Source organism: Aptenodytes patagonicus, chromosome 12, assembly GCF_965638725.1.
Source record: "Aptenodytes patagonicus chromosome 12, bAptPat1.pri.cur, whole genome shotgun sequence".
Taxonomy (NCBI): domain Eukaryota; kingdom Metazoa; phylum Chordata; class Aves; order Sphenisciformes; family Spheniscidae; genus Aptenodytes; species Aptenodytes patagonicus.
Window position 1 is genome coordinate 10,210,843 of NC_134960.1, and position 21,489 is coordinate 10,232,331.

General features: G+C 45.4%; 1 protein-coding gene across 1 annotated transcript; it reads right to left on the reverse strand.

The window, feature by feature from the left end:
• Positions 1 to 9,981: 9,981 nt before the first annotated feature.
• LOC143166041 (ovoinhibitor-like) lies at positions 9,982 to 20,556 on the reverse strand. The gene is made up of 16 exons (XM_076350052.1): positions 20,452 to 20,556; positions 19,654 to 19,673; positions 18,673 to 18,809; positions 18,429 to 18,489; positions 17,783 to 17,916; positions 17,269 to 17,329; positions 16,411 to 16,547; positions 15,916 to 15,976; positions 14,980 to 15,116; positions 14,460 to 14,520; positions 13,145 to 13,278; positions 13,007 to 13,067; positions 11,591 to 11,727; positions 11,151 to 11,211; positions 10,670 to 10,785; positions 9,982 to 10,168 (listed from the first exon to the last, which is right to left on the reverse strand). The coding sequence occupies exons 1-16, from the start codon at positions 20,504 to 20,506 to the stop codon at positions 10,123 to 10,125; spliced, it is 1,419 nt and encodes a 472-aa protein (XP_076206167.1). The 5' UTR covers positions 20,507 to 20,556; the 3' UTR covers positions 9,982 to 10,122.
• Positions 20,557 to 21,489: the final 933 nt, after the last annotated feature.

Genomic DNA, 21,489 nt, shown 5'->3' on the forward strand with positions numbered 1-21,489 from the left:
CTCCACTGCACAGGCCAAGAGTTACTCACATGAAAGCAGGAAAACGCTAGAATGAGCAGCAGAAAAAGGAGGCGCTAAACAGCAGAACATTTGGCTGGACAACAGCCCAGGCTATTGCTCTTTGAAGTGAACATACTGCAGGGAAGGTGGTTTGGAGGTAATGCAGGAGATGTTATCCTGCAGCTGGTCAGAGGAAGAGGAAATCATTGGTTTAATCAGTTTTCCTGAGACTTCAGTGATCTCTCCTGTGCATCACTGAGTGCTCATTTCATCTTTGCCACAGCCCAAGCAGGAACAATGAGGAGGTGGCTGCAGGGAAGTAGCAGCCGACCTGGGATTGACACCGTTCATGGCTGCCTGGCAGGAGAAAGTCAATCTGGCAACTTCACCGCTAAGGCTGGGAAAGTCTCCTTCAGCAGCTGGGGTCAGGAGAAAATCTTCCAAAGGCAGAAAAAAAAAAAAAAATTTATTAGATTCTTATCTGCAAGGAGACATTATTTATAGCTCAATGCACAGTTAAAATAGAACAAATAAGCATGTTCTGCCATGAAAGCAAATTGCTTTGAGGTTACATAAACCAGGGGAACAGTTGAACACATCTCCAAAGGACAGCAGATGAGGCATTTTCAAGCTACCAGTCATCTAGCAGCACGCGCGTCATCAGAATAGCACACAGCAGGGGGATCATGGCTGTGTCCCTTGGGTTTCAGACAGCTACGCAAGCCACCAAAGAGTGTCATTGCCAAGAGACGCTTATAGGCAGAAGTAAGATATTTTAATTGACTAACTAGCAGGGCTGGGAAAAGTAATTCAGTATGATTGGGATGAGCAATTGCTGCATGCTACCGAGCAGCAGAGAGGAATACAAAGGCCTCAAGGAAGATAATTTGATCCCTGGACAGCTGCATTCAAGAGCTTGTTTACAGAGGAATAAGCATCCTGGATACAACTACAGTACAAAGGCTATGGCAGGGCTGGCTGGGGAGACAGGTTACAGTCTCCCATGAAGCACAGGGATCATCTCTTCACAGTGAGCTGCCAAGTCTCATTAATTTATCATAGGAACATGCCTTCAGTGCTCACTCCCTTCAGTTCTGTTTTGTAAGATTGACAGACATGTCTATAGACCACAAAGTGTTCTTGACAAGAGGGTAATTAACTGTCGATGTTTACATCTCCCTCCTCTTGGTAAGTAACACACCAAGTTTGTACGTTTTGGGGAGGACTGGCTGTAAATGAATGATAGTTTCCTTTTATGCTCTTGATCAGAGGTCAGCAGGACTGGAATAACGATTTTTCTGAGCTCTATCTGGAGTAGTAGGTAACCGAGGAAGAATTTCCTTGAGTAAATGGCCAAAGCCTTGGACTCGGGGCTTTTGGACCAGCCCCAGGTCTGTGAGTGAGATCCCCATCAGCCTGTGGCTCCACAGCCCTTTCAGCCAGGATCTGGGACCTACTTCATGCAAGCTCAGGACAGGGTGAGCTGCTAGATGTGCAGAAGCTTATACACAGATAATGACATGTATGAGAGAGAAAGCGGCTGTTCCTGGAGGTGCCAGTCCATCGCTGTCACAGCAACCTGGAGGCATTGCTCTGCCCATTAACTGCCCCAAGAAACATCAGTGTATCACATCCCCAGGCAAAGTTTTCTTTCCATGTGAAACCACAGGACGAGGCAATGCAGAACAGGAGCAAGTAGAGCATCAGACAAAAACACGTTCCCGGATCTCACCTTATCCGCGAAAAAAAACTAGCAAAAATTCATATGAGAAACAACGTTTGGAAAAGACGAATGAAGGTGCTTGCTTTCATTTATGGGAAGAAAACCAGGAACCTCTGGGATTTGGGATGAATGATGGTTTGCTTTTTAAGAAAGATCTTGTAAGTAAAGTGGCAACAAGGGATTTTCTTTCTGAGGGATAGGGTGCAATAGGCTAAGAAGGAAAATCCACTGCTCTCCCTGGTGGGAAAGAGAGGGAGAATATGGCAAGAGACTGGATGCATCATGGCGCTATAATTTGAACACTTGGCTGGAACAGGAGGAACTGGATGGAAAGAGTTTCTATAGCTGAAGGACTATTAGCATCATAACCACTGAACACTTTTTCATTCACTATTGACATCAAAAGAAAGGGGAACAAGTTAATTTATTCTGCAGAGTTGAGCTTCAATGAGACCACTGGCTGATTCTTTGCAGCTGGACATGGGTGAAGTACCGTTGGTGCCGACAGAAAGCAGCATGCTGTTGAATTACAGGATTTTACTATTTCACAGACATTGAGGTAGATAGCAGGACTTCTACAATCTCTAAACTATTGCACTAGCAAAGTAATGCAGTTATTTACTTAATATGTTAGTACATGCATGACAACTGCTATGTTGTACATGATCATATGGCCCCTACATCCCCTGGCTTGGGCACTGTGCCCCATTTGCAACCTGACAAAAATTCTTGTCTCAGGAGAGCTGAGTGCACTGATATCTGCAAATGTTTTGTGTGTCTCCTTTTCTGGTCTTGAAACAGGTTATGCTGCACTTTCCTGATGCTGTCAATGACGGTTGTTTGTGCATGCTTGCATAGCAAAGAAATATTTCTGCTACTTCTATCATATTTTGCATCTTTTTGCCATCCTCCTCTTCATACATTTGAATGCAGCCTGTGGAGAATAGCAATATTAGGAAGCTAGTGTTAAATCGCTGCCAAATAAAATGTCAACAGAAGGTATATGCATCACTTACGTCCAATCGTATGCTGCCTGCTCAGCATCCAGCTGACGTTATTTGGGATGCTGCCACAGAGAGCAATGGGAGTTCAGGCTGCTTCTTGGTTTGCATTCCTTCTTAGTCACTGGGATGGCTGCTGTTCCTGAGTCCCTGGGTGTCCCATGTTCTCTGAAGAAGGGAAAGTCTGCCATTAGAGACTTGGTATGACCATTTTCCCAAAGGGGGATGGATGCTGGGAATGTAAATAAAACTCCCAAATGATGCAAGTGAAGGAGAGTTCATCTGAGTTAATCGCTGACAATGAAGTGGTTTTACCATCTCTGACTATTATTAGTCAACAAACCTATGCCATCTGAATATGCTGCATCATTTGGATTTCCACTCCAGCTATTTTCTTCAGCTATTTTCTTTTCTCTGCTAAATTTTCATTATTTCCCCCCAAGCACAAACAGCAAATGGAGAGGGAGAAAAGGAGGATAAATTGGAAAAGCACAGGGAGAGGCCAGGGGCTAGGGGACTGTCACTCGGAAAGCATGTTCTTTCCATCGGACTGACACATTACAGGCACGGATCCCACATTCATTGGTGTAAGTGAAACCATTTGTGCCACAGATCTGGTCCGGTGCTTGGCCAGGGGGCCCTGACTGGCCATCCTCAGCAGTGCCCCTGGGGCATGTGCTACTGCTAAGTCTTGAAGGGAAGAGAGGAAAAAAAGAGTTTAAAGCAATAAATTTCCAAACATTCCTCATTCTTCAGGGGGCTTGAAGGAAATTAAGGTTTTGCTTCTATGAATGAAAAATAGGCAGGAAGCGATACACTATGTGAACGCTCTTTGTTTGCAAATTCACAGTATGTTTAAACTTATGGGGCTGCACCTCAGCTGGTGAAAATCTGGAAAACCCTCCTAGGCTGAGTGGATGTCTGCCAGCTGGAGACAGGCTCCCTTCCACTACCGCTTTCTGCTTTTTTCATATCTACTCGTTGATCAGCAGAGAGCACACAACCGGAGCCCAGAGCATGGCAAAGAATCAGATAAAATTGTATCAAACATTAAATTACAACAAGAGAATGAACATTTCTGAGTGTGAACATACTGATGGATGAAATGGGTGAATATCAGGATTATATTCCTTTAAATATAGAGGTATGAGGAAATTTTTTCAGTTCCCACACTATATCCTTTGCTAACAGTCAGTTAAATAGATCTGTGCAACTGATACAATGAGTTTGTATAGTTATTTCTGGATTTCTTTTTTTTGAGGAACATGTAGTTTAAAAGTGGTTAAAAAAAATCTTTTAAATATTCTTCTGAAAAGAGAACAGTTTTAAAAAATCAGTGGGATGAGCCTTGTTCTCAAGCACCCCTCAAGAGAGTGACAGAGTATCTCGGCCCATCCACATGCCTCTCTAGCAAATGCAGCATATGAAAAAAAGCTAAACCAAGACATAATTTTGAAAGATAGATTTTTTGATAAGGTGTTTGAATGAAGTTTAGGTACAGACACTGTCACGGAAAAGTTGAGGGTTTTTTTTCAAGTCACAGATGGGTGAGGGCTGATATATACCATGCTGATAAACGATGAAAAAAAAATCTTTTGGCTCAATATAAAAAGACTAAGTATTGTTTTCTAAATCCCACTTATCAATCAAGAACTAAATGATTCACCTCATTCTTCCTCCTCTTTGTGTTGTAAGAAAAATGACTGTAGACTCAGAAAACATTGATAAGGCTATAAAGATATGTTAGACAAACAAGGAAGGAGAGAGGACATTTATATTTTTAAAATATTGCCTCTGCGATATGTACCAGTGCACTTACAAGTCACAAATCCTGAGGCTGGACCATCCCCAGCGTGAAACAAGTAGAAGTTCGTCAGCCCTTGGCACTGCTCAGGAGCTCGGTCCCTGCTCTCCAGAGCCGGAGGGCTGCAGTAGTGCCTGCAAGGCAGCGTGCAGAGCCGGACCAGCTGCGTTTCAGCAGTAAATTTTAGACACCTGATGTTGCAGTCACAGCAGGCACTGGAAAGACAGTTTTTTCTTCACTGCATCCTTGACTGAGGGTATAAGGCTGTGCCTGCAACTATTTCTGTTCATGGCAAGAGTGCAAATATGATAGTCCACTGAAGCAGGACTAAATCCAGGCTTGCATCTGATCCTCTTAGTGCCTCTTTCCAAGTTAAAAAACAGGCTTTCGTAACATGATAGTTGAATGGTCTTTGAGAGTGACCTGACCACTTTGAAGCTGCTCGGGCTTTGCCCAAGATGAGTAACAAAGTCAGCCTTGGGGCTCTGCAGCATTATGCACCTGAGAAGCGATGGAGCAGTAGGCTGAGCTGCACCAAAGTGTCTGCCACCCTCACGCTGAAGGCAGTTACTGAATATTGCAGTCTGGCAAGCACTGAGCTCATGAGGTGATCTCTTGGTGCTCCCCAGCACAGGAATCTCTCTATCCATCTATCCAGCCATTCCTCTATCTATGGCCAAGCAAGGCATCCAGCTCAGTCAACCATACCTTAAAACCCCCTTTCAAGTTTCTTAGCGAAACTTTAAACTTGGTATTGTTCTACCTCTCTCCTAAGCCACAAAAATTCAAGACTTCCTCTTGAATGTACTCGTCTTTGCCTGGCTATTGCTTCCTCATCAACAAGAAGTAGAAAAAAATTGTCTAATTAACACACGCTCAGTAAGTAACCCTGGAACAGCTGAAAAACAACTCTGAGGCACAGAAAACAGCTCTGTCCCTGAGAAGAAGGCTGCCCTACTTTTAGAGAGTTATATTGCTTCATAAAACACCCCCTGAGCCCGGGGGATATTTAAACTCCAATATCAGGCTTTTCCCATTTTCTGGCCCAGTTTTAGTAATTTATTCCATCACGTACTTTTACATGAAACCTACTGGTGAATACTGCATGGAAACGTGTGTCTAATGACCACTTTGGCTTCTTCCCTGGATTGCTCTGACTTAATCTCAAGTTTGCGCCTCCTTGAGTTCATGTTTGCCTTTGGTGTCATCAGACAATGAGCTCTGCAGAGGAGGCTTTGGCACAGCTGTGCCCAGCTAATGCCATTCAGTTAGATCTTGACAGCTTTACTGCAAATGCTTGCAAAAGCCAGCGGTCAGAGCTAAGGCCGAGTGAAAGTCTGCCAAAGTCCACAAAAAAAAATTATTCAGGTCTTATCCTTGAGGATAACCAAGTAACACTTAAACTATACTAAAGCTGCATGTTCTGCAAAAACACCTTAACAGAAAATGGCAAAAAGGTTATATAAACCAAAGGAACGTTTACATTAGGACACAGATCCAAGAAAAGTACAATAAGCCATTGTTAGTTACAAATCATCTTGAAAAGTGCCTGCCAGCCACGGACTCCAGTAGCACGGAGGTATTACGGCCTCATTCCCTGGTACAATACCCACAGTATCTCCAAGTCAGGAACATTTGCCTTCAGCCTATTCATCTAGCCCAACAATTCAAAGAGTGACTTTCCAAACCTATCCAAATAATTGTGTGATTCTCTGGTAAACTACAATGGGACATCGAATCAGGGAGGTGCTAGCTGTAGTCCAGAAGACAGGCAGGGGAGACGAGGAGGGGGTGTCACCCTCTATGTCAATGACCAGCTGGGGTGCATGGAGCTCCGGCTGGGGATGGATGAGGAGCCGACCGAGAGCTTATGGGTCAGAATTAAAAGGAAGGCAGGGACAGGTGACATTACGGTGGGGGTCTGCTACAGGCCACCGGACCAGGAAGACCGAGCGGATGAGGCCCTCTACAGACAGATAGGAGCAGCCTCACGCTCAAAAGCCCTGGTCCTCATGGGGGACTTCAACCACCCCGACATCTGTTGGAGGGACAACACGGCAGGGCATAAGCAATCCGGGAGATTCCTGGAATGCGTCGATGATAACTTCCTTCTCCAAGTGGTAGAGGAGCCAATGAGGAGAGGTGCTATGCTGGACCTTGTTCTCACCAACAAGAACGGGCTGGTGGGGAATGTGAAGCTCAAGGGCAGCCTGGGCTGCAGTGACCACGAAATGGTGGAGTTCAAGATCCTTAGGGCACTGAGGAGGGCGCACAGCAAGCTCACTACCCTGGACTTCAGGAGAGCAGACTTTGGCCTCTTCAGGGATCTGCTTGGTAGAGTGCCATGGGACAAAGCCCTGGAGGGAAGAGGGGCCTAAGAAAGCTGGGTAATATTCAAGGATCACCTCCTTCAAGCTCAGGAGCGATGCATCCCAACAAAGAGGAAGTCCGGCAAAAACGCCAGGAGGCCTGCATGGATGAACAAGGAGCTCCTGGACAAACTCCAACACAAAAAGGAAGCCTACAGAGGGTGGAAGCAAGGACAGGGAGCCTGCGAGGAATACACAGAAATTGTCCAAGCAGCCAGGGATCAGGTTAGGAAAGCTAAAGCCCTGACAGAATTAAATCTGGCCAGGGACATCAAGGGCAACAAGAAAAGATTTGATAGCTACATCAGGGATAAAAGGAAGACGAGGGAAAATGTGGGCCCCCTCCAGAACAAAACAGGAGACCTGGTTACCCGGGACATGGAGAAGGCAGAGGTACTCAATGACTTTTTTGCCTCGGTCTTCACCTGCAAGTGCTCGAGCCTCACCGCCCAAGCCATAGAAGGCAAAGGCGGGGACTGGGAGAAGGAAGAGCCACCCACTGTGGGAGAACATCAGGTTCGAGACCATCTAAGGCACCTGAAGGTGCACAAGTCCATGGGACCCGATGAGATCCATCCATGGGTCCTGAGGGAACTGGTGGAGGAAGCTGCTAAGCCACTATCCATTGTATTTGAGAAGTCGTGGCAGTCTGGTGAAGTTCCCACTGACTGGAAAAGGGAAAACATAACCCCCATTTTTGAAAAGGGAAAAAGGAAGACCCGGGGAACTATAGGCCAGTCAGTCTCACCTCTGTGCCTGGGAAGATCATGGAACAGATCCTCCTGGAAGCTCTGCTAAGGCACATGGAGGACAGGGAGCTGATTCGAGACAGCCAGCATGGCTTCACCAAGGGCAAGTCCTGCCTGACTAACCTAGTGGCCTTCTATGATGGGGGGACTACATCAGTGGACATGGGAAGGGCTACAGATGTCGTCTATCTGGACCTCTGTAAGGCCTTTGACACGGTCCCCCACAATACCCTTCTCTCTAAACTGGAGAGGGATGGATTTGATGGGTGGACTGTCTGGTGGGTGAGAAATTGGTTAGATGGTCGCATCCAGAGGGTAGTGGTCAACAGCTCAATGTCCAGATGGAGGTTGGTGACGAGTGGCGTCCCGCAGGGGTCCATATTGGGACCAGTACTATTTAATATCTTCATCAATGACATAGACAGTGGGATCGAGTGCACCCTCAGCAAGTTTGCAGATGACACCAAACTGAGTGGTGTGGTTGACACGCCAGAGGGACAGGATGCCATCCAGAGGGACCTGGACAAGCTTGAGAAGTGGGTCCGTGTGAACCTCACGAGGTTTAACAAGGCCAAGTGCAAGGTCCTGCACCTGGGTCGGGGCAACCCCCAGTATCAGTACAGGCTGGGGGATGAAGGGATTGAGAGCAGCCCTGCCGAGAAGGACTTGGGGGTACTGGGGGATGAAAAGCTGGACACGAGCCAGCAATGTGCGCTCGCAGCCCAGGCGGCCAATCGTATCCTGGGCTGCATCAAAAGAAGCGTGGCCAGCAGGTCGAGGGAGGGGATTCTGCCCCTCTGCTCTGCTCTAGTGAGACCCCACCTGGAGCACTGCCTCCAGCTCTGGAGCCCTCAGCATAAGAAAGACACAGACCTGTTGGAGCAGGTCCAGAAGAGGGCCACGAAAATGATCAGGGGGATGGAACACCTCTCCTGTGAAGAAAGGCTGAGAGAGTTGGGGTTGTTCAGCCTAGAGAAGAGAAGGCTTCGGGGAGACCTTATTGCAGCCTATCAGTACTTAAAGGGGGCTGATAAAAAAGATGGCAGCAAACTTTTTAGCAGGGCCTGTTGCGACAGGACAAGGGGGAATGGCTTTAACCTAAAGGGGGGCAGATTCAGACTGGATATAAGGAAGAAATTTTTTACGCTGAGGGTGGTGAAACACTGGCCCAGGTTGCCCAGAGAGGTGGTGGATGCCCCATCCCTGGAAACATTCCAGGTCAGGTTGGACGGGGCTCTGAGCAACCTGATCTAGTTGAAGATGTCCCTGCCCACGGCAGGGGGGTTGGACTAAATGACCTTTAGAGGTCCCTTCCAACCCAAACTATTCTATGATTCTATGAAATATTGGACTTGCAATAGCTTTGGTGACCTGGTGTGGAGCTAGTGGTGGTGGCTGTACGTATGTTGCCAACAGATGAAGGGCAGCCCCCAGGTCTCCCTACCGCCCTGCCATCCATACGGACACCAAAGTGACAGCAGTTGTATCACCAGGTCCTGAGCTCTTTGGCCTCAAAAAAGTAGGCAAAACATGACTATCAGGCAGAACTGCTTTCCTATTACTTGCTATCTATTCAGTTAAAACTGGTCACAAGTGAACCTCTGCATCCTTTTCCTTCCCAAATGGCTTTAGAAGGCAGGTGGCTGCAGTGATGGCTGTACTGGGGCTGTCCCCCACCCCAGGGGTGATCTCTGCCCACCAGACCCAGAGATACTCTGTTGCATTAATAAATCAAGATATTCTGCTGTTTGTGACCCTAAAGGGAGCTCGACATTCCCCTCCTGTAGATTATATCCTATAACGCGGCACTGAGGTCAATTGAGGGAGGCTGAGATCACCTTTCCTGACAGCAGCTGCTGCTTCTTCCATGGGACAGGCTGCACAGGCAGTGGGAACCAGGAGAGGGTCACCTCTGAGCTAGGCAGCAAGTTTCCCTTTCTAGCCCACAGCAAGAAAGTGCTCTTCTTGAGAGCAAACCACTACCGACGTCCTAGACATTGCCCTATAGAGGAGGTGGACCATGCCCTTGAGGTGAATGTCTCCTTGTGCTGACTATAAAGATGGAGTCCATGATCAGGTCATACAGAGATATTAAAGGTTAGATGAGGCTAATACTGACAGGGCGACTCTGGGGAGTAAGGAAGTGCCTGGGAGCTCCAAGGGGAGGCCAGGCCCTCATGAGAGCAGGGATGGCACTGTCACATGGCAGGAAAAGATTTACCCACATTTTTTGGTAGAGCAGAACATCAATAGAAAAATACATGCACCACTAGAAGTACTGTGTCAGGGAGGAGAAAGGGCAAAAGAGATGAGACATAGCATTAAGACAGAGAAATGTTGCCAAGTGAGTTTATTGAACAAATGTTTCAGGAGCTAAGGAATGACACAAACTGGAGGAAAGTTGCTGGGGAAGATCAGCCCATGGGAAGTCACATGCAGGGGAGCTTGTCTTCCTGGGCTTGACTCCAGCACAGACTTAACATTCAGTCATACTCACGAGATTGAGAGTCCTATTGCTTGCCCTGGTGAGAAAAGGAGAGAGAAGGATTAGATGCAGAGCATATTCAGTGCTGAAGCCCTGTTCCTCACTTCACCAGCCCAAATGTTGTTTTAGTGTTGACTGGAGATAAAGAACAGTCTCAAAAGCCCAAATACTCCCTTTCATTATTATCATTAAAGGAAAGATGAAAGGTTTCACACATTTGATACAATCCAGTTGGTTCGGTGAAGTACTTTCCACATGCCCTGATAAGCTTGTGGGACAGATTATGTGCTGGTGAAAATGACTAAAATATCTTTGAAGTTAACAAACAGGAGGCCATGTACAGATCACAGAAATGGGCCCTTCTCATTTTCCCTTAAAATGCAAAAAAACCATCTCCTTGCACAAGTCATGGCACCACAAGAAATGTCCGGTATATGCCCATAAGCAGTTAATCAAAAACGCATTATGAAAACAGCCCTGCATTCGTAGTAGGTACAGGAATTGATCATGAAAGGAAAGGTTTTGCTCTTGTACGTACAGGTAGGCGTTGCAGAAAACACATCTGTTGCCGTATGTTTTGCCATCAGAGCCGCAGTGGGGCAAATATTCCATGGTGCAGATAGGAGAGACTTCTTGGAAGCCCTTGCAATGCTCCTGCACACGGAAGATAGACATGAGTCTCTCTGCCTGAGAGAAAACCGTGGTCCCCCCAGCATAAGGAATGACACCCCACTGAGAAATGAAACTGTCTGTAACATCATAATAACCAACTCAACTTTTCTTTCTGGTGGCAGATGTGATCTCCTATTATTTCTGCTCACTGCCACACCTTTTCCTGCACAGTTACAGCGCAATGGGATGGATGTTGGCTGTGTTATGACCAGTATGAAATTCCCAAGGGATCTCCTCAGGTCTGCACACCAGCACTCCCCCAGTTTGTAACCCAGAGCAGAAGACAGTCCCCCATGAGTGTAACAGACCCTGGACCTCACTCTTCGTTCCCATCCTTTCCCACTCACTTTTGTAATATCCTCTTCACAGCGTCCGTTCTTTCTTTTGCCAACATTAGTCCGATGGTCCCTGGAGGAAGACGACTGTCGTTAGCCACAACCTTCCCCATTACAACTGCAGTGCAAGAACATAACCTCACTCCCACATAGTGCACAGGAGATTTTCAGATTAATTAACTTAGCATTGCCTACACAGCATTAGCAAGAATGTGCCCTCATGGACCAGGCACGTGTCTTTTGGAATAACGCTCTCCCCAGTTCATGCATCCCACTTTGTGGGGCTCTGGGGTCGAACACTCATGTCAAACACCAACCAGGAAAACAGGGGTAGACAGACAGGACCCATCCAGCACAGGGTTTCAGAGAGAGCCCTTGCACATTACTTGGCACTCAAGGACGGATCCAACCACCACCACTGCCATCCCCCAGGGAGAAGGACAAGTACTTACAGGTTGTGGGCACACAGTGTACACTCGCTGGCATAAGTGACACCATCGGTACCGCAGACAGGATCGTAGATCATCGTGCAGGCCATCAGCTGACTGCCGTCTTTCAGCGTGGAAGTTGGGTACTGGCTGCAGTCAAGCTGGGGAACAAAGACAGTAAAAGCTCCGGCACAGGCTCTGCTCTGTGCAAGGGCACCTGGACACAACCCGCCCTGCTTATGCCTCTGCCTTTTAGGATCTGCCATAGGACAAATTATGGCTGTATATTAACTCATTCTTCATGTAAAAGTAGCAATTTCCTTTCATAGCCTTATGTTAGAGAAGACTGAATCAAGGCTTGAAGGTAGACATCACTCATTCAGCTTTGTATTTATCATGATGCCCCTATACCTTGCTGAACCTACCGGGATATTACAAAATGCAGCTCAGAAATAATCTGCAAATCAAAATGGCATGATTTATGCACTTCTTAGGAGAGAGCTGACTGTGACCAAGGAGTTTTTCACAGCCCACAAGAACAGAGGGGACATGTGCTGACAGGCCTTTTGTTGCAACGGGATGGCTCCAAGTGTTGAAATCTGCCAGCAGGACTGACAGCAGTTGAAGATGATTTACACTGGTTGAAGAACTGGCCTTGCGTTTTAGCACTCCCAGTTTCTCCAGTGTGAACTCTTCCTCCCTGATTTATGTATCTCACCTGGTCTGAGCACAGAGTGTACTCGGAAACAAAGGAATGACATTTCATAGTTTCTTTGTATAGAAATGAAATATCTGACTCAGGATGTTGACTCTTTCAAACACATGCTAATGAGATGGCTTTGTTCTTCTATTCCCCAGTGAGTGTAAATAGTTTAGAGCTAGCCAAATACAGTTAATCTGGTATTTTTACAAGACTCATTGTTGGTATACATTAGATTACATTGCATTTACAAAAAAAACCAGAGCGCTGTTTAAATGCCCTGGGTACATTAGGTATCAGTATTCAAAACACAGGCAATTTTCTAATCTTTGCAGAACATACTTTTGTAAAATGCAAGCATCCAGAAGGCACCGGATACCCTGGGTCCTCTGTGTCCCCTTCCCACATAGCCAAAACAGACTGCTAAGTTACTGTGGCAGCTATGATAAACTGCTGTGGGAAAGGGATTTCTTCTTGTAAAGCCTTCAATCATTTATGCTACCTGTCTCATAACTCATTCCTCACCTGTCCTCTCCTCTTTCTTTTCCTGACTGCGTGCAGGAAGTGCACAATGTTCCTGCTGCTGGGAGGGTGATATTCACCCGCAAAAGGAAGGACAGCACAAGCTGTGACCCCCCCCGGTAGAGGCTACACCATCAAAACCAACCAGCGTTTATTCAAGTTACGCAATCAGCACCAGCTCAAGCTCAAGCTCTTATTTTTCTTTAGGTTTCACTTACTTGGGGAACTTCCTTTATGCACTTTCCATCATGCTTCTTGGCAACATTGGTTCCAAATTCACTGGAAAAGAAAGCAGAGTTAAAAATGCTTCACAAGTAACTCTGTTGAGCTCTCAGGGGGTGACCTCCAGGGCTTACATGTTATGGGCACACAGCACACAGTCATTGCTGTAGGTGACACTGTCTGTCCCACAGATCTCACGCAGGATGAAGGGGCAGGCTGCGATGGCTTCGCCGGCTTTGGTATTGCTCAGATATGTGCTGCAGTCAACCTGGGGAGATAAAATAACAATGCTGGGTCAGCTGCTGGGAGATGGAAGAGTGGCTCATCTGCAGTCTGTCCACTCTGATCCTCCAGATTTTAAAGGCTTCTGCCAGAGGAAATCAGAGCTTAAGTTTATTCTTCCATTAGAAATTAATTAAGTAATTGTAGTTGGGTTTGGTATTGTCTGCTAACAGAGGGAAGAAAGGAACAGCTGGCCAAAAAGATTATTTTCCTAGAGTAGTACATATGCAAGTTTTAAAACAAGCATTTAACCCAAGGAATTTGATTTAAAGTGTTTGACGTTAAGTCCAGCTTGACATAGTTAACTAAATCTGAGATTTTGTTTCAGCTTTTTCAAAACAGCCGCAAGAACTGTTTCACCAGCTTCTGTTGCAAAAATACTTACAATATATAAAATCTAACAGTTTAAATATTTGAGGATAAATAGACAAACACATACTGGAAGTCAGTCTACACTAGCTAAGCATCACTGACACTTCACTGTCATTTTGCATAGTTTCCCCAATGCAGTGTCTCTTATTACCCATATTTCCCACATGGTCCAAGAGCAAATTAAAGCAAAGACAACATTTTAACAATGTGTCTTTACTATAGAAAATATATAGCAGTCCCTCAGGATGCATGAAATTATTTTCGGTGCTTTAGAGCTGCTCTGCATAAGCAGAATAAATGCATTGAGATATTATCAGCACACCTTGTTACTGTGCAGGATAATAAAGCTATTTCTGTATACATACCTGAGAGCAGATTTTTCGTGGCTGACCAGAGCATGAGGATTTTTTAACCTGTCTAGTGCAATGGCAATCCTAGCACTGAATGAATACATGGACATCTAACATAGCCTTCTGTCTTCCCTTCCTACTGTGCTAAAATGGTCTGCATGGTTCTTGGGCTGCCTCTGATAATTTCTCTTCAGAGATCTGCAGTACTGGGACATTTTGTTTCTGAAGTCCCGGCCTGTTCCCGTTCTCTCTTGCCCTTATGTACAGCACCTTGGCAGCAGCCACTGTGAGCAGGTAGGGAGAACCGCAGCATCAGCACAAGCCCCGTGCATCACCCCTCCATGCATCCGGGAGCACGGCGGGTGCACTGAGCCCAGCCAGGGTCTTCCTGGAGACTGGAGAGAGAGTAGGAGATGGCACTTATTTTATAGCTAGTTACACTTACAGGAATACTTTCCTCCTTGCATCTTCCCTCATGGCTTTTCTTAATGTGAGTCTCATGTTCTCTGAAAGGGAGAGGTTGGTGTTAGCGTGCTCACCGGCTAAGCCCTGTGACACCCAGGTGCCATAGAAAGCAAACCAAACTCACAGCCAATATATATGATAAAGGAGGCATCTGATTGTCTAACGAGCCAGCTTCCCCTGGTCGTTAGCAAGTGTAATCCTAAGCAGTAACAGTTCTGTCGGGTCTCCTCACTGTGTGCTATGCAGCAGCCCCATCCACTCCTTCCTCTGCCCAAATACCGCAGCCCTCACAGTGTGCTCAGATTGAGAGTTGGCTCTCCCACAGCTCCCCAAAGGAGCACAAACAGAGCATCAGGGAACAAAATCAAGGTCACAGGGGCTTCAGGAGGTTGAAAGAGAAACAGAAAAAGACACAGATATGTTGGTATCAAAAGAAAAGCCATCTGGAGCACTAACCATGGCTAGTCACTCCAAAAAAGAGTCCTATGTACAGTACTTACAGGTTATGGGCACAGATGCCACATTCATTGTCATAAGTAAATCCATCTGTGCCACAGACTGGGAGCAGGATCCTTGGACAGCGTATCTGGGCTTTACCACCCTTAATCATTCTTGGTGGGTATTGACTGCAATCGATCTACAAAAAGCAGGAGTGTCAAACCTGGGGAAGTCCTTGTTCTCTGAGAAAAACCCCCGCATAACCTCCTGGCATGTCTTTTATGCTGGGATGCTGAGACAACAGTAGTGCTACGTCTCAGTTCTCTCAAACCAGGTTGAGTCAGTTCTGCATGAATCCTCTCATGCCCAGAAGGAACTGCACAGCACTGCATAGTTTGTGAGATGCCAAATCACTAGGGTAAGCAGCTCAGTCAATCCCAAATGCAAGATATGCCAGAAAAGCAAAAAAAGAGAAAAACATAGTCCCCTTTTCATACTGCAGTATAGAGATAAACAAAACACAAAAATAGTGAAGGAATTTGAACTTTGCTGACAATGCATTTGAAGAGCATCCTCAAAGGAAGATCTAAGCCCAAACTGACCATCTTCCATATTTATGTGTTGGCATGTCCTAGACACCAGCTCTGGGACTTCTTAGCTGATACCCTCAGATCAAAACTTCAGGTATGCTCCATATACCAGCACATATCCCCACCCCAAAGGTTGGTGTAGGTATGAATTCGTAATGAAAACTCTGTGCCTAGCTCCCATGCAGCCCATCTGCCAGGGCTGTGCAGGCAAGGGTGGGCCCAGAGGGCACCTGCCTCAGGGCAGATGGGATTTGTAGTCATCCTCAACACAAGGGGCTGACAAGACTTAATAGACATGTGGAGAAAGCCAGGCTTCAGGCCAGCTCACTTTCAGAGTAGATGTAGCCTCAGGGAACCTTTCAGTTGATACAGCTAAGAGGAGAAATATGCCTTATATTGAATACTTACCTCAGAAGTCTCCTGTCTGCATTTTCCATTATGCTTTTTGCCAACATGGGTCCTGTGTTCTCTGGAAGAGGGAAACAATAAAGTTGAGGAACTAAATGCTTAACCTCTTGGTTGCAGTCACGTGCAAAATGGAGCAAACCACAGCTTCAGACCCTCTAAGAGTGTATCAGAATAGCTACATTACTTTACTCATTAACAAGCTCATCACATCTTCTCATAACATGCAATTTAAAGCAATATTCTGAACTATTCCTTTCTCTGTTCAGTCACTGCCCACCCCATGGACAAATCCAAGGAGCTGCCATCTGATTCTTCAACGTTTCCCCTCATGAGCACAAAGAAGGTATCAGAAGGAAATTCAAGGTAAATCCAAAACCAGTCCTGTTTCTAAGAGACTTGAAGAAATAGGCATAAGCAGAAACGCAGAAAGATGGTTCTCAGGACTGCAAAGCATTGCTGGCTACTTAGAACGAGTGCTCTATGTATGGCACTTACCCATTGTGGGCACAGATCCCACATTCATTATCATATGTAATGCCATCTGTGCCGCAAACTGGACTCAGGATCCTTGGACAGGATACTAATACTTTGCCTTCTTCATTGGTTGCTGTTGGGTACTTACTGCAGTCAATCTGTCAAAATAAGGAGAATTAGCTCTGGTGGAGCCCTTGTTATGTGAGAAAAGTTGATGCAAAACCTTTTCATTCTGTATCCCAGCCTCCATTATTTCTGCAACAGGACAAAGCCCTGATACACTGAAGCTAAATCTTCAATCAGAAATGAGCTTTCTGAATATTATCCTAGTTCTCTAGGAATCAAGAAAAAGGACTATCTTGGAGAAGGGATCCTTCAGGCAGAAGAACATGTACAAAATTTTGGGCCCATTCTCATGAAAAAAATGGTCTTGAATTTAGTGGGAAACATTTTTCACCAGCTGGAAATCTGACTAATACTGTTTTGGTTTGTGTTGGTTTTCTCCCCGCTTCTCCAGCTCTGTGATTACTTATTACTTCAGATTCCCTGTAGTTAAGCACAGGGTTTGAAAGGATAGAGAAAAAATGGTTATCTATCAGTTGGAGAATTAACTTTCTACATCCCAGAATTTTGGTGCCAAAATTCATTTCATATCCATCTCCTTTCTCCTTCATTGGTTTGGTGTGGTGTGTGTGGGGTGACTCTCACTTTGGAGCAGGGAGAATGCAAAATCCACCCTCACTGTGCAGAAAAGCAAAGCATGGACTGGGACCCTTGTAAGCCTTGTCATATGGTCCTCTTGCAGTTCCCTAGGGAAATCTGTGGGGTTCTTCTATTAACAGCCCTAAGAGGTGGATTTTTTACTTCTATTGTACTTACAGTGACAATCTCCTGCTTGCATTCTCCATCATATATTTTGCCAATGTTGGTGTGATGTTCTCTGAAAGAAATGCTTTGGTTAGGAAGCCTTGAGAATAACTTTTTTATTACACTCTAGGCACTGGGATGAGAAAGCAAGGTCCCACCTGCCTTGTGGGACACTACAACCGCTTGACTTGTCTGAATGCGCCCCACAGATGGTAGCAGCAAATGCATGGTATTTCCATATCACATGGTAATTAAGTGTTAGGAGTAATTAGGTGTTGCAAGTAACACTTTGATCTGTTCGTGGCTCTGCTCTGGGTTGTCCTCTGGTTCTTTTGTGATTCCCCTCACGAGCACAGACAGAAAATGGGGAAGAAAACTCAGGTGGGCTGGAGAATTACAAGCAGCCAGCTCCAAAGAGACCTACAGAGACACCTGCCTTAAGACAGACTAGTGTTTTACAGAAATGCTTCTGAGAGCCTTAACTATTGCTAATTTTCCAGAAGGATGTTCTATGCACAAGACTTACGCATTATAGGCACAGATCCCACATTCATTGTCGTAAGTGAAGCTATCTGAGCCACAGACTGGTTCCAGTATCCTTGGGCATCCTACCAGGACGCGATCATCTATTACAGTTCTTGGGTACCTACTGCAATCAATCTGTAAAAACAGCAGGAATAGAGAAAAAAAAAAACCAAAACACATTTTCGATATAAAAATATAACATTCCTATGTAGTCTGCTTACTCTCTCTCAGCCTTTGGGGACAAATCCATCATCAAACTAATTCCACTATCAAAAGTGGAAGCCAGAGTCAGTTCTGTGTGAATTCTCTCCTGCTGAAAAAAAATGGCATAGCAAGAAGGACTGTGATTTGGATTTTGTGAGGTCCTTCATAAGATCCTGCTGGAGCTATCCAGGTGTTGAGATCCAACCTTCAGCCAACCCATTTTCATTTTATTCCCAGTTACAGAGGCTAGAAGTCCAGATTAGAAAAGCACAGAGACATGGTACCAGATAGCCCATCAAAACCCTCTCAGCTTTGGTTATCATCAGATTTTAATTCCCTTCAGGCTGTGCAGACCAGCTGTGCACATTCTGTTTTCCTCTTGTGTGGTATTTGAGCTGTCCCTTTTTACAGCCAGCTGAAGTTTTCCATGGACTTTGTCTTACCATAATAGATTTTGGCTCACATTCTCCATCATGTGCCTTCTCCACACTGGCCGTGTGTTCCCTAGAAGAAAGCAGACCTGTGTCAGGGATCGCAGAGAGCACATCGCCTCAAGGCTGGCGGTGTTAGCACCCAGCTGCTAACTCACATGCTCCTTTGCCCAGTCCATCTTTAGGGGATGAAGCTGCCACCCTTACCTTGAGCCCCTTGCCCTGAGGCATCTGCTAGGTTTCCAGCAATACTCACTTGTTGTGGAGGCAGATCCCACACTCGTTGCTGTACGTGGTGCCATCGGTGCCGCAGACTGGCTTCAAGTTCCTCGGGCAAGCTACCTGGACCATCCCATCCTTGCTGATGCCGCTATTATACTGGCTGCAATCAACCTGCAAAAGCAGCACAGAATCAGTCCCAACGTTGGCTCCTTCATGGAAAGAAACCCCCATGCAGCCTCTCACCACCGCAGCCACAGCACCTGCAGCTCCTGCTGGGAGATAAATTAGAGGTATTATTCTGAATCTGCTCAGGCAATCAGGAGGAGTGAATCTTCTCTACAGAAGTTTCTGATTATGCTTTCCTGCTGGGGTTTGGGGGAGGCACGGCACGGAGGAAGGATTGTTGTGGGTGAGACAGTGCCTAATAAAGGCAGCTGGTAATTGGGAGACGGGCTGTACACCAGAGCCCCTCAGCTCAAAATCTGATTGTTTCAAATTGTGCTGCAGTCTCTGGTGAGTTACAGGAGTCTTGTAACTGCGTGGGGAGAACCTGCAAATCCATCGCACAGACCCTGCTGTTTTCCTCTCTATGATATAGGTACAGAAAATCTATGCAAGGAACACAGTTCTGCGGGTCTTACTGTATAGAAAAAAATATCAGAACCACAGTCTTTGATGTTTTCAAGCATATCATCTTAAGACAGTATTCCTCATGGGGAGGTAACCTACTGCCTTTGGCTTGGAGAAACTAAATTATGTCTAAGAGTTAATATAATAGGATTGCATAATTACTTCTCACTTTATTTTATTTAATGAACTAAAAATATTATTAAAAATGGGGGATCTTTTACTTTCTCATGAAATTGGCAATATCATTCAATCATGCACTGGCAAATATTATTTGAACAGCCAAGCTTTCATTAGATTTAATCCACTTGCTCATCAGGTAATTACATACTGTTTCTACTTTACCAGAAGCCTGGAATAGAACAGAATAAATAGACCTGTAGCTCACCTCAACTCCAAAGACAACACCTGGAAAAAAAAAAAGAGATGGAAAAGAAAAAAAAAAATCAAATTATTGATATGCAGAGAAGATATATGTAAATCTTTTCATGAAACTGTTAAATTCAGTGACTGTTGTTGACTAGGAAAATATGGAGTTTTACATTATGCCAGTAAATGTTCATAGGATGTATTAAAAGTTACTAAATAAAGTTTCATTGCACTTTTGAGAAGAGATAAAACAGGGGAGAGCACATATATTAATCCATCCCTAAGATGTTACAGGTACTTTCAATTCGGTACTCTTGGATTTTTACCTCTTCTAAGAGGCTTTATATTTGTCTTTCAAAAGTTTGGACATGCATGTTTAAAGTGACTGTCGATGACTGGCACTGTCCATCTCCAAACTCATCCTTCTTGCTTACCAGGAACAGCACAGTAAATTTACAGAGCAGTCCTAGAGGTTGAAGTTTTCACTCATATTGCTCACATGAATAATGATGCCATTTCTAATAGTTTTACTTTGCCCTTATACACAGTACTCCCGTGTGCAAGCTCCTGCCCTGCACTAGGACTGCTCCTTCAGCAATTTGCTCCTACAAGAAGATGAAAACAGTCTCCTGCATGAGGTTTACTGAAACCTCCTCAGTCTTGAAGTCTAATTTTTTGCTACACTGTCTCAGGAAGAATATTACCTCATGGAATAAGGCTCTCCTCCACATTACAATACCCAAATACTTTTACTGAAATGAAAATTCAGCTCTAATTCAGCTAGATTGATCTCTGCAATATCCCAGGAAATACTCACCTAAGCAGCAGCAAAGGGCTAGAGCCGCCTTCACGAAAACCCCTGTTACCTTCATGGCAGACAGAGGTACCGCTCTAGTGCAGCCTGCTATCTCTCTGTACCAGAGAGGAAGATTGCAGGTGGGAGCAGGAATATATAGCACACCACGGTATCAAGTGGTCCCACCTTATTAGGTAATGCTCCAAGTCTGTCATCAACATTCAAAGCCAGAAACGTACTTACCCAGCTCTAGATTTCTAGCTAATGATTGACACAGGCATGCATACCAGGAAGCGGCCTTTTGCGTGGCTCGAGGGGAGCCTGGAGCGTGCCAGGACCCTTTTCCTCCCAGATGGATCTGCCCCAGCCCTGGGCTGCCCCTTGCATGGCTGCGGCACGTTGCAGGCTCACATCTACCCTGCGGCTGGCTAAATGCAATTAGATCTTTCTCCTCCTCTATAGTTTTCAACTAAGCTGATAGCTGATAGCCAAAACCCCCATTATTTAACCTCAGAGCATGATTTTGTACTCTTCACTGCTGTATTTCATCCCAGTTTGAGCCCAGGCAACTTCAGCCCAGAAGGTCACCCTGTGCTCTGTGGGAGAAATCCTGCTCTTCTGCTGGTTTAAAAAACTCAGCAGTGCTCTGCTCCACATGCCAACTTTTTCTGTACTACAGCAAGGAGCAAAAATATTAAGTTTCATCCTAAAAATCCATCTTCTTGGCTGTTCGCTGATAACTCCCATGGTAGCCTCTGCTCATCTGCTACCACCTCCCCCATGGCCGGTTCCTGACCCACCTCGCCAAGCCTAAGTGACACCATCCCACAGGGCAGCAGGCCAAAAGCTTTTGACATCTGCATAGACTAGATGTACTGTATTTCTTTTATCTAGGAATTCAGCCAACTTTGCAAAGATTGATATTAGCCCAGGCATCGTTTCCTTCCTGAAAATTCACTGTGTACATTATCCCTTTACACTTTATCTCTTTAGTTTTCTTCAAATTTCTCCTGAAAGTTTGCCCACTATTAAGGTAACAGAACTTGGATTGGTCCTGAA

Excerpts from the sequence above, each read along its gene's own strand:
- LOC143166041 (XM_076350052.1), bottom strand. The coding sequence starts at position 20,506 with ATGAAGGTAACAGGGGTTTTCGTGAAGGCGGCTCTAGCCCTTTGCTGC. Across the intron at positions 15,977-16,410 it reads GGGATCTGTGCCCACAATGG|AGAACACAGGACCCATGTTG; the intron begins GTAAGTGCCATA and ends TCCCTCTTCCAG. Across the intron at positions 14,521-14,979 it reads GGCATCTGTGCCCATAACCT|AGAACATGAGACTCACATTA; the intron begins GTAAGTACTGTA and ends TCTCCCTTTCAG.